The sequence below is a fragment of the Apteryx rowi genome, unplaced genomic scaffold (assembly GCF_003343035.1).
Source record: "Apteryx rowi isolate R43461 unplaced genomic scaffold, aptRow1 scaffold_14, whole genome shotgun sequence".
NCBI lineage: Eukaryota > Metazoa > Chordata > Aves > Apterygiformes > Apterygidae > Apteryx > Apteryx rowi.
The window spans coordinates 4,896,766-4,908,911 of NW_020447641.1; the positions used below are offsets into that span (position 1 = coordinate 4,896,766).

The 12,146-nt window shown below is 38.4% G+C and overlaps 1 protein-coding gene across 1 annotated transcript in view; it reads left to right on the forward strand.

The window, feature by feature from the left end:
- Nucleotides 1-12,146, forward strand: part of COL24A1 (collagen type XXIV alpha 1 chain) — a 180,933-nt gene that overhangs the window by 131,256 nt on the left and 37,531 nt on the right. The window contains exons 29-37 of the mRNA XM_026057594.1: nt 3,203-3,256; nt 3,536-3,580; nt 3,697-3,741; nt 4,994-5,047; nt 8,110-8,163; nt 9,194-9,247; nt 9,481-9,534; nt 10,895-10,948; nt 11,559-11,666. Coding sequence (XP_025913379.1) covers nt 3,203-3,256; nt 3,536-3,580; nt 3,697-3,741; nt 4,994-5,047; nt 8,110-8,163; nt 9,194-9,247; nt 9,481-9,534; nt 10,895-10,948; nt 11,559-11,666 — 522 coding nt within the window. The remainder of the gene's footprint in view (nt 1-3,202; nt 3,257-3,535; nt 3,581-3,696; nt 3,742-4,993; nt 5,048-8,109; nt 8,164-9,193; nt 9,248-9,480; nt 9,535-10,894; nt 10,949-11,558; nt 11,667-12,146) is intronic.

Here is a 12,146-nt window from a genome sequence, read left to right on the forward strand (position 1 = left end):
AGTAGCTACACAGTGTGTTTATGTATTTCATTCTTCTTACATTTAGGAGGCAAGATGAGGAAGAAAAACAAAAAGAGTTGATTGATGCCGTTTGCCTTTTAGGTGAACTTTTTCTCAGTTTATTATCTTTGAATCTTCAACACAATGTACTCCATTTTAGAAACAAAGCTGAACCCATGCCAAAAAAAAGTAGTAGCAATCATTTGGCAGCTCTATTCCTCAGCTCTGTTGCAACCTAAATTAAATAACAGCAGGCAAATCATGTGCATCTCTCATTCTGTACTAGCTATAGTAGGAAATGATACAGATCCAAATAATCTGTGCCAATAATGAGTCACACTGTACTATTTATAGGGATGTTATGGTGTGCTTTTGTTAGAACATTAAATTGCCTTCCCCTTGGATTCCTGCATCCTGCTCTATGCCAGGCTAGAGGTAGGTTACAGAAAGGCATTGCCCGGAGCCAAAAGTTGAGCATCATGTTGGTTTACTTTGTTTTCACTTCAAAATTACATTGTAAATGGTTGGTGTTTGAACAGTAGGCCTTTTCACTTCATTACTGGTGATCAAATCAGTTGTCATTCTCTTCCAAATGACTGGATGGTTGATGCTAGCTCCACTGAAGTGATAGTGCCTGTAGGACTTGCAGAAAGGTTTTGGTGCATTTAATATAACACAGACTGAGAAACTTGTTCAGTTTCCTGACTCGACTGTTTCTCAGACTATGGGTTGTGACCCTCTTTATGATTAAAATGAAGTCACACAGTGTTGGATGAATTTATCTCTTGATATTTATAATGAAAAAATAAAACCTAGAAATAAATTTTTTTATTCTACAAATCCATAGAATCAATATGGGTCCTTTTTCCTCCTTCAATATTTCATCTTGAGATTGTATCAGCCCTGCGGCAGGATGCACAAAGACAAATGATGGGTTATGTATCTAAAGTTTAGAAAAACACTAAAACTATTCTGCAATTTCTTGGCTTAACATTCTGAATTTCCACCTTCCTGTGTTCCCCTAGCATTTGTTCTCAGAGAAGTTTCACCTGAAATCAATACCAAATTGTGGGACTTTAAAGTAAGCCTGCTTAGTCTGCCTGGAATTTTCATCACAACACACTTTTTGTGCGTTATAGATACCAGTTAAAGAAAAAGTGCAGAGAAGTAACCTGACATTAATTTGATCAAAATATTTAGTTTACTTCTGAATTATACTGTTTAGTAATTCAATAATCCAACTTACACACTTACATAATATAATGTGAGGCCCAGTCATGTAGTTCTTACGTAGGCCTACCTCACCTTTGAAAACGGTGGGAATCTTTTGGATCTGGGCTGCAGTTGCGTTGAAGTTCACCAGGAGTTTTTCCACAGACTTCAATAGTCTTTGTATTCGCCCTTTCTCAACCACAGCCCTGCAGCAACTAGGAATATGTTCTTTTGTACCCTCTTTTCTCCTCTAGCATGAAAAATTGCCTGTAAATACCCAGTCCTGGTTCAAACCAAAATAAGAAAGATAACCTGGATAACTCACAGAAGCTGTGTCCAAAACTACTAAGGTATCAGAAGTATTCAGACAGCTTTCCCTGCCCGTTCATTTTCCCTGTCCTATGGTTTCTGCGTTTCCTAGGGCTGGCCAGAAGCAGAAGTGCTGAAATGCTGTCGGATAAGCTTCTCATGGGATATTTCTGGCTCTACCAGAGGATGTAATTTTATATCAGCTCACAGGAAAGGCCTTTTTGTAAGAGATTTCTGTTTCAGAAGCAAAGCCTAGATGATTCTGGGTATACACTGTTCCCGAGTTACCAATGAGTCATTTCTTTCACTGAAATTCTCGAGAGAGTGACTGCTTGTCATCTGTTGTGGCACAGGTTTTGATGTGCTGCAGTAAATCAAAGTCAGAGAGAGAACAAAATTCTGTGATATTTTGTCTCAAAAAGTCAAGAGGGACATAGAAGTAGCAGACATTTTTGAGGAAAGAGTAATCTAAATAAAATCAGATGTGCTTCCAACCAAGTCATTACACAAGCCCTATTATTGCCTATTAGAACAATATTACAACTCTCTGGAAATCGGACACGGTTGCCTGCCCTACACTATAAACCATGACCCATGATGTAGGGCACTCTACATCTCAGAAACGTGCTTTGAAAATACAGATCATTTTCCTCTAGGCATGCAGTAGCAATGTGCTAGTTCCCTCTGACTGATGATGCCAGCCCATCATAGCCCAGATGCTGCCAGGAAAGCTGGGATCTCTCATCCTCTCACTGTGCACTGCTGTAAAGACCTGTCACCATCGTCTTGATGTTCACTGAGTTCTCACTTAAAATGGTCGTTTGTTTTAGATTTTTATTAGCTGGTTTTATTTTCAGTATCCAAGCAGTTGTTGTGTTTAGAATTATGGAAATACCCTCATAAGTCAGCATAGATAAAACATTCTTTTCTATTTTGCTCATTACCTATTTTAGGTTTGTTTGTTTTTTCACTTGTAAATTAAGGATTTGAATATCTGATATTAAACAATCATTTCTGTAAATTTTGAGCATAAATACTTGCTAAATTTTAATACAGTAATATAAAATAATAGTCTATCTTTTCTCATGTATTTGTTATAAAATGTCAATTTACAATAGACGTTTTAGCCTAGTAATACAGCAATTCACTATCTGAGATCATAAATTGGTTTTAATCTTGCCTCAAACTGATTTACTAATCAAAGAACTTTATCTGCCTGTTTTAAAGTCTTACTAGAAAGCTGTATTTTTGCATGTACAATTTATAATTTGCTCAAAAGAAAGCACCCTGTATAACCAATGTTCATGTAAATACTTCTGTAAATGCTCATGTAAATATGTCTGTTGCATGCATACAAAGTGGATGGAAAAGAAAGCAGAAAATATCTGCCTGCAAACTGTGTCTAGCAGAGACCCTAAACATCTTGTTTAAATATTTTAAAAAAAGGAAGAGCTTTCTTCTTAAACTCATATTGCAGCAAGCTGGAAACTGATTTTACAGCCTTTGATGCTTTATTTCACACTTAACATACAATGAAAATTGATTTTCATCCTGTGGATTTTCAGAGTGCATGCTAACAAAATACGTTGTTTCCCTCTCCTAAGGTTTATGTTGTATCTCTCCTGATGATAACCAAAAATAATGCTGAATTAATATCCCAAATCACCTCTTTAATACTCAGGGGCCAAGAGGTTCAGATGGTCCATCAGGAGAAGCGGGGACACAAGGCGTTAAGGTAAGTGCATTGCTCAGTACACAAAACATTTAGATAGCCCATGACAGACAAGACAAAAAAATGAAGCGTATCGGGAGCCATAATAAGTTTCCATTTAATACAAGAGGAGACTAGCAAACTTCTGCCCTAAAGTACTTCCTTATTATGATATATGCGCATCTAAGCCTGAATCTGCAATTTCTGCAGTGTTACCCTGCATTTAAAYTGACAGCACATGCATGTTATGCAGCTTATCTAGCAAATGCGCATAGAGCTCACACATTGTTCGTTATTTATCAGGGAGAAAGAGGAGATCCCGGAAAGAAAGGACTCCCTGGGCTCATTGTAAGTATCAGAGCCAATCTTTGTATTAAGACATAATGTAGTTACTGTAAATTTCTGGGTTGTGTTTGGAATTTAGCTGAAGCAAGCATTGTCTTTCAATATTTGTCTTTGACCAGGGTAAGGCTGGAAATCCAGGGGAAAGAGGAGATCAAGGAATACTAGTAAGTACTGAAATGCTGTGGTACTTCTACCAAGACAAACAAAAATTCAGACCTTACTCTGACAATATAGTTTGCATTTGTCATGAAAGAATCAGGGGCTGAAGTGGGAGCAAGTGTGAGTGTAGCCTGTTCTGCTACTAGACCAGTGTTTTCATGGATGATTTTCCAAAGAGTGCTATATGATAGCCCATTGCAGCAGAAAAAATAGCACTTGTAGTGAGTAGGAGAGTGCTAGAAGTTACTTCATGTATTGAAGTAGTTCTGTTGTAGTTTTAAATGGGAAAATCATTGTGGCATAGAGATATAGTTCTCTGACAGATTTTAGAGTAGATGTGTACTATCAGTATGGGGTTGAATATATAAAATGCATACTGTGTATAAAGACAAAAATTCCTTTTTAGGGCTTGTTTCTATGGAAGTGTAAGGTGTTCTTTTGTAAAGATGGTTACTAGCCAATCCAAGTTGCAGCAGATTTGAAGGAAGGAAGGAAGTAGGAAAGCAGAAAACTAAGCAGTAATGGTATTGATTTTGTGCTGAAATGGTGACTCAAAATGTTGGTTGCCACTGAACTTCTCTTTGCCCCTTTTGCTCAAATCTGGAAGGTTGTTGCCTCTCACTCTTGGCATAATGGGTTTTCATTTTCTCTTCTTACACTGACTTTTGTATGTAGCTATACATACAGAAATAAATGAAGCAAAACCTCTTTAGGTTGAAATGATGGGAACTAGTACAGTTATTTCAGAGTACAAAATACTACTCTAGCACTCCTACAACTACAATTTCTAGAAGGGGATATGAGACAGATATGCAGTGAGCCAGGCTGAACAGAAAAGGCTTCTTGCCCCCTACACTACGCCACTCGCGTTGTGGTGTGAACCTCGCTGATGATCTCAAACGCTGTTTGTAAGACAGGACACTGGTAACGTTGTGGGCAGGTGCAGTTTGCACACACAAACAACACGTGAGGCTAAGGAGAATGGGAGGAACTGGTAAGTGGTGGGTCAGCCAGGAGGCGTCCCTACATCAAAGAAACAGAGGCAGGGTTCACCCAGGGCTCCCTTACCTGCCACAGGACCTAGTGCTAGGGTAACACGTGTCATCTAGAAGAAAAGGCTGCACTTATTTCTTGTGTATTTCTGAACAAATTATTGAGTAAGCAGAAATAAGAGAGGATGTGGCTTTTTACAGAATATGAAACAGCTTGTTTCCTACTGATTTTTTAATTTTATTTCATTTTATTTTAATCTTTCAGGGTCTGCCTGGGCCTCCCGGAACCACAGGAGACAGGGGGCCAATGGGAGAGCCAGTAAGTTGATTGTTATGGCGGCTTAATAATTTTTCCACACATTGTACTGAATTCCTTGGAAGCTTGAGCTCAATTTTACCAAGATTTGGTGTTGTCCGCTGTGGTTAAATATGAATCATGGGGTAATTGTAACAAAACTACAGAGCCAGAGTCTCCCTCCCTTACTTAGCACAACTCATGCATAAGCAGCCCTGTTGATCTTTTGGGGAAGCGCTGCAGTAAGGAGCAGACAGCATAGGAGAGCCTGACAGAGTTTTGACCTCAATATTATGTGACTTTATGCTGCATTGAGGTAGACATCTGTAATTATGGATTATGTAAATTTATGTGTAAATACAGATACAAGCGGTAATTTTTTTCAGGCAAATTTTATGATGGTTATTCAGGAGCTTGGGGGCCACGTCTATTTGGCAGGTTAAAGTTTCAACAAAAAAGACACTGCTCTAATAAACTTCAGACATTCCTCTGCTGACTGAATTCCTATTCTGATTATTACTATTTCAAAGCCACACTCACTTTTATGTGGCTGATGTTGTAACAATAGATCATGCAGGATCTGCAACAAATATATGCAATGTCCTGAAAGGTGTAGTCATGACACGAATACTATTGCATCACCATCTCTGGGGGAAAGTCAGATTTTATAAATATAGTGAAAGAGTGTGTGCTTTCCTAGGAGGACTTAGGAGAAGGCTGCTGTTTTATAGTGCAGAAACTTAAGAGTTGTCAAAATTTGACTGGTTTTGTTGCTTTTTAAAAGTTCTTTTGCACAGCAAATGACATATAGTTAGTTTAAATCTTGAAGGTGAATTGTTGATATAAAGTATATTAGTTCTACTAATTATTATTATATGCAATATCATTAAATATTATTATTACTTGTACTGATCTGCAGGCTGACAGAGATGCTTACAGAAAGTTATTGCACAGTTTTTTGAACAGAAAAATTATAACAGTCAACAGGTTCTATTTTAGTAAGTTTTCTTTTAAATATAACTACCTACTCATTTCAGTTGACAGCTTCATAGGAAGATAAGATGTGTCAACAAGAAATGGATTTATAATGTTTATTATTGGATTCCTATAGTTTTATCTCTTTCATATCATCTGATCTGTTTTATCTAGTCTCCTCACTGTGACATCTGAGAATTCTTGCAATGCCAAGTTTACATACAAGTTTCCTGCCATTTGCCAGTCAAACCTGAATTCTCATATGTATAGAATGACTATCAGCCTTATCTAATCTAAGCAATCTACTCTTGAGCAACCTACATTTCTGTTGTGCACATCATGGTAGAATCTACACTTGCAACATTACAATTAAGAAAAGTTTATCCTGTGAGCAGGATGCTATTTTTTTCAAGTGCTGAAAGAGTAAAATGACTTTTTCTGGATAATGGTATGTGGAGCTACAAAGCAGCTTGGAAAATGACACAGGACATTACAAAATGAAATGCACGGCTTGCTTTTTTTTTTTTTTTTTTTTTTTAAGCTGCTTGTCCAAGCAGCTTGACTTCGTCTTCCATCAGCTGGTCACTGCACAGAAGGCAGCTGCTGAGGTGGTTTCTCTGGCCCTGTCACTAGTTCTGCACAGAGCAGAGAAATGCTAATTATTGGTGGAAGAGCAGAGAAAATTAAGCAGTTAGAACTATTTGTAGCAATAGGCTTGGTCTTATTTTACCTATTTGTCAGACCTTTCAGTAAAATCCTTGTTTGTAAATTATCGTTTGTTAATAGTTAAAAGGGGTCACCATATTGCTCTAAATTTTTGACTTCTGAAGTTCCCTGTGAGTCACAGGGGAGAGATATTTTGCCAAGCCGGCAGGTTTAGCTCCATGGGAATATTATGAAGAAACTTTTTGCTCCTGAATCAAACTTAAGCTTTGGGACACTGGAATAATAGAAGGCCGTGGAGCTGCTGCAAACATAAACGAATGCACTTGCATTTAGCCCAGGTGAATTCTCCCTGGGAAATTTACTGCAGTTTCAGTTGTTGCTTACACTTAAATGAAACTGTAGGGTAAAATACACACAGCTGCTGAAATCCTCTCAGTAATATACAGTTTACATTTGTGCTAGAAGGGAAGAACAGATTTGCATTATCACTACCAGGTCATCAGGAGCAGCAAAACCATGTGCATAGTCTGTAATGAGGAACTTAAAGGGAAAAGAGTAGATATTTGCTTGAAAGGCTTCTATCACAAATACAGGTAGCAGCATCTTTTCTTTATATGGGAATAATAGAGCAACAAAAATGTTTTAAGTTTAGAGTCTCTTTAAACAGAGATGAATCCAAAAGGGATAAATGGCTGTGAATTTTCTCAAAGTTCAGAGAATGAATGCATCCAGGGGTTTGATTTGTCTTGACATATATTCATAGTGACTATGCAATCAGCTATAAGCTGTGAAAGGCAAACTCTACCCATTAGGCACGTAAATCCTGCTCTGTGAACAGATGTAGACATTCAAATTTGTACACAGAACTTGAGCATGCTGCTTTAAGAAAAGATCCGTAGGTGTTACTGCGATAAGTTTATTACTCGTACTGTGGCTTACAAGAACAGTGACTCCTACTATTACCAAAAAGGCTCCAGTCTGCAGTCTGTTACACCTCAGTGATTGTCTTCTATAAACGTTGCTAAATCCATAAAGTGAAGCACAGAGTAGTTGTTTTCAGTTAATTCTGTACCAGACTGTAGGCTTTTCGACAAAACAAACCAGACAGAGTCTAACAAACCTTAATTAAACAAAGTCTCAGTTAATCAAGAGGACAGCTTAGTTTAGATAATAATTTACTTTTGGCCTAAAAGAAGGGAGATCTGTGCTAATCTTTTGAAACCTGTTATTTTACTGTGTCAAGACTGGCAATAAGATCTTCAGTGCTCTTGACTGTATCCCATTGTGGTACTTGCATACACCGTGGGATTCAGGAGGAAAGACAATGAAATACACCTTATACCAGTTGGCAGGGTTGTGCAGAGACAAAATCAAGACTACCACGTAATTTGATATTATGTGCTGCTGTAACTGAATGATGCATCCAGAATTTTGTTTAATGCCAGGGTCCAAGAGGACAACCAGGAGATGCTGGCCCTACTGGGGAAATGGGTTTTGAGGTAAGCTTTTAAGGATCTGCATGTGAACTTATTAAAAACACTCAAAGGACAGAATCTGCCTGGACAATGTGTTCAGGAACTATTTTTGTTTTACCTGCACCTGACTTAAATACCATGAGCTATTGAGAGTTTCACTTATAGCTGTTACAACAAACAATGTCTAAAATAAGCAACTTCTGTTTTAAGCACTGTCTTTAAGCATATTTTCATGAGATCTGCACCTAGAAGTTAAAAGTTAAGTTGAACAAAGGGCGTTTTTCCTGGAAGAAGCACCGTTTTCCTTGCAGTTAGCTTGTCCAAGACTGAGGGGTTGCAACTGGAACAGCATTAATCATGTGTCTTTGCGAATGGTAGAAGAAGAAAAGCAGCTGCAGGCAGTCTTCTTGCTAACTTTTGCTTCTATTTTTTGCTTTGTTTTTAGTATCTCTTTGAAGGAAATATGACAGAATATATTAGCCACATTTGCAATGAAGTAGCTGAGGGATGAGCTCACTCAGAACAAAAGGAGTTTAGTTTATTCAAGGATATGCACTTCCTCAGTCACCCAGAACCCAGTTTTTCTGACTGCCTATTAAGAAAAGGTTTAATTGTAAACTCTACAAGAAGTTATCTGATACCATTAATTCCTCAAGGAGTTTGTCTCCAAGTCTACATTTGTTGTCCCAAAGGTATATCTACTTGGCTCCAAGCCTAAACAGTGATAGAGTTGTCAGTCAGGTTTGCAACAGATGAATTATTGCTTAGCCTGCTAGTAATTTATGATGAAGGATACAGACTTAATGGTGTTGCTGAGTCTGCAATATATTCCTGATCCGCCATCCAGTCCTGAACTCCTCCTGTACCATCTTTTCTCTTCTTCTGTTGATCTCTAGTAAGACCAAAGAACTGTGTTGTCTTATTTTTATTTTTCAGACATGCAGCTTTCCTAGTGTCTCATGTAGCTTTTCTGCCTGTATTTTGGCTGTATTATTTGGAAGTTGCAAAATTGTTATTGGTGACCATGTATAATTGTACCTCTTGTACTGTGCAGGGACCTCCTGGTCCTGTGGGAGAACCTGGCCTACAGGGAGAACCAGGTGCAAAGGTAAATGTTGAAACTACTCTCTTTTGTGCTATATACATTTTCCAATTTCCATAAAAGTAAATCTGAGTACTTGGTAGTGATCTGATTCATTAGTCAAGTAAGTAGTGATACAGGAAATGAGTCCTTAAGAAATATTGTTATCATCATAACAACTGCATTATCTGTAAGCCCTATCACTGTTAGAAATATTGTTCCTTACAGTCAAATCATTTAATTTTCTTGTGATATTCCAGGGGGACACTGGAGCTGCTGGGAAGGCTGGAGAATCAGGTGATCAAGGTTTAAGGGTAAGCTGTGGATGTAAAACTTCTCCTGAAAAGGAAAGTATTCTAAGAATGTTTCAGAAATGCAGGTTAGAAAACTTTAATTTTTCAAAATAATTCAATAAGAAGTTATTTTCTTATACCTTTCAAAAAAGAACATTTGTAATATTTTAGCAGATTAAAAAGATTGTTGATTATAATACTGAAATATATCTAAGCTATCTCATGTCACTGAGAGACATGTGAACAAGTGGTTTGAACACAAAGCTAAATCCATGGGCATCTTGCCCAACTGTTAGGTGACAGCACAAAATAATGCTGTGTACAGTGTGTACAGATACCTGAGCTAGGTCAGGTAATGGGAACATTATAGTCTCAGCAGAGCAGAGTATCCCTCTGTGCCACTCACTAAGGCAGCTGATTTGCTTCTGGTGCTGCGGATAACTCATTCAGCACTCAATTTTACCAAGTGCTCATCACCATACTTATTCTTTCTGTGTCTTGTCTCCCTGATCTGTCCCAAATACTTGCCTACTTTTGAAGTTTTTAAAGTTCTAGTGACAGATTTTATCTGGGATGCTTTTAGAAGAGTATAGAGCATATCCTTTCAGACTTAAGCTTTACCGTATAGCTGCTCCCTTGTTCCTTTAGTTCCTTGCTGTCATATTCTCTTCCTGCCCGAAGTCTCCAGCAAGGTGGACTGCATGATTCTGCCTGTCCTTGGAGAAGACTGACTCCTGGTAGTGGTCCACAGTGGACACTTTGGTCTGCAATACCATGCTATTAGTATTGGGCAGCTGCTATTTGCTTCTTCACTATCTGCAGTCAAAAACTGCAGGTGGCCAGTGTCTTTGAAGAGCAAGTCCTGAGAAAAGCAAATATTCTGGTATCTAAATAGCATGGTGTGGTTACTGTTCATAAGTGATGAGTTTTTCATGGCCCTAAATTAAGTCATTAAATGTACCAATATAGTAGTTATCCACATGAAAGTTGAAGTTTCAGGAGACTATAGGTATATTTTTGAGTTTACTGTAATTACATGTTATACRCTCTGAAACCAAGTGATCTCTGTGCTACTGTCCAAATATACAGCATTATATGGCTGTAGTATTGCCTCAGTTTTTCTAATGTTGATCGTCTTTTACGTTTTACTGCATTCCATATTCACAGGGCTGTGATGTTGTCACTGTAAATCAGTGAAAAATGAAGACAAATAAAATAAACTATCACAGCAGCATAGAAGTTGTCCAAAATTCAGAAAATCCAAAAGCATAATGAGTATGTGTAAAACCAAACAGGCCTGAGTTCTTCCAAGGCAACGCTTCTGTCTGGAGAAGTTTAAACAGAGGCAATAACTTCATTTTCAATTGCTCCTTTCTGTAAGGGTGAACCAGGACCTTCAGGAGAAGATGGTGTCCAAGGAAAAGATGGCCCAAAGGTACTTTCAGTTTTTGAAGCAAATGTAGAGCAGTCATTAGTTTAAGAACCCAAATCTGCGTTTTTCCCTCCGCATTTCACAAGCTCAACAGAGCACAGTTAAGTGCATATAGTTTCAACACAGGAGGCTCTAACAGGGGGTAGCCAGACTATTTGTGGGCTTTTCTGTGCCTTTTGGGCACATACCTACCTGTAAGAACTGCAAAGTTGTGCAACTTGAGAGAGCAAGCACAGGCTGGAGAACTGAGCTGGACAGTGGGTTCCCATGCTGCCCATCATGCTGGAGAGAGCAAGTCCAAGGCTGCCCTACTCCCTGCATTGAATCAAGGCCAGCCAGGGACTGCAGCAGGCACCAGGACAGGGTATGCCACAGAGTGGAGATGGCTAAGCCAAAATCTTGCTGTAGGAGAGACTGTACAAATCTGTAGGAGTGTACAAATGAGATAGAAAGGACTTTATGCTAACCTGGAGCCTGATCCAAAACTGGAAACGTTTCCATCAGTTTTAGCTTTTTGTCTGACCTGGAGATCCAGCAAATTCCTGTGTAACAGTTTTTCTCAACAGTAAGTAATTCTATAGCATCTTGATAAAGCTTTTTTGATTTGTTTTAGGGAGACCCTGGAGACCAGGGACTTCTTGGAGAAGGTGGTGAAAAAGGAGAGATGGGAGTACCAGGAATTATAGGTCTGCCTGGTGAGCCTGGCATAATGGGCATTCCTGTAAGTGTTTCCAGGATGAACTGGATTTTCTACTATTTGTTTTTATTATTCTTCTTTTTTAAATTTTGCTTACTTTTTTTTAATTTCTGTTTTTCTCTTGCAAATGGAGAGAGTCATTTTTAAATTAGCTTGCTCCTCCTTTCTATACTGTTCAGCTTTTCAGGGCTGGTAGAGAGAAAAGATTAACGGTCTCCCTATCTTAAGTCTTGGACCTCTTAGCAGATAGTGATTCCTTCTCACTTATCACCTGGGTGCGTACACCACACAACCTGGGGCCTCTCACTTCCTATCTCTCCTCGCCACATAACCTTCTGTCATTAGTCTCTATCCTTACCTTCATTTGCAGGCTGTCAGCAGTCTCAAAGTATTAAATCATTCTTTGAATTCTGAAAACACCCAAAGAAATTGGAAAGATACATATACTGCCATAATTTGTGCAGTAAGATCTTTCATTGTTTGGTAGGTCTTTGCCTTCTCATG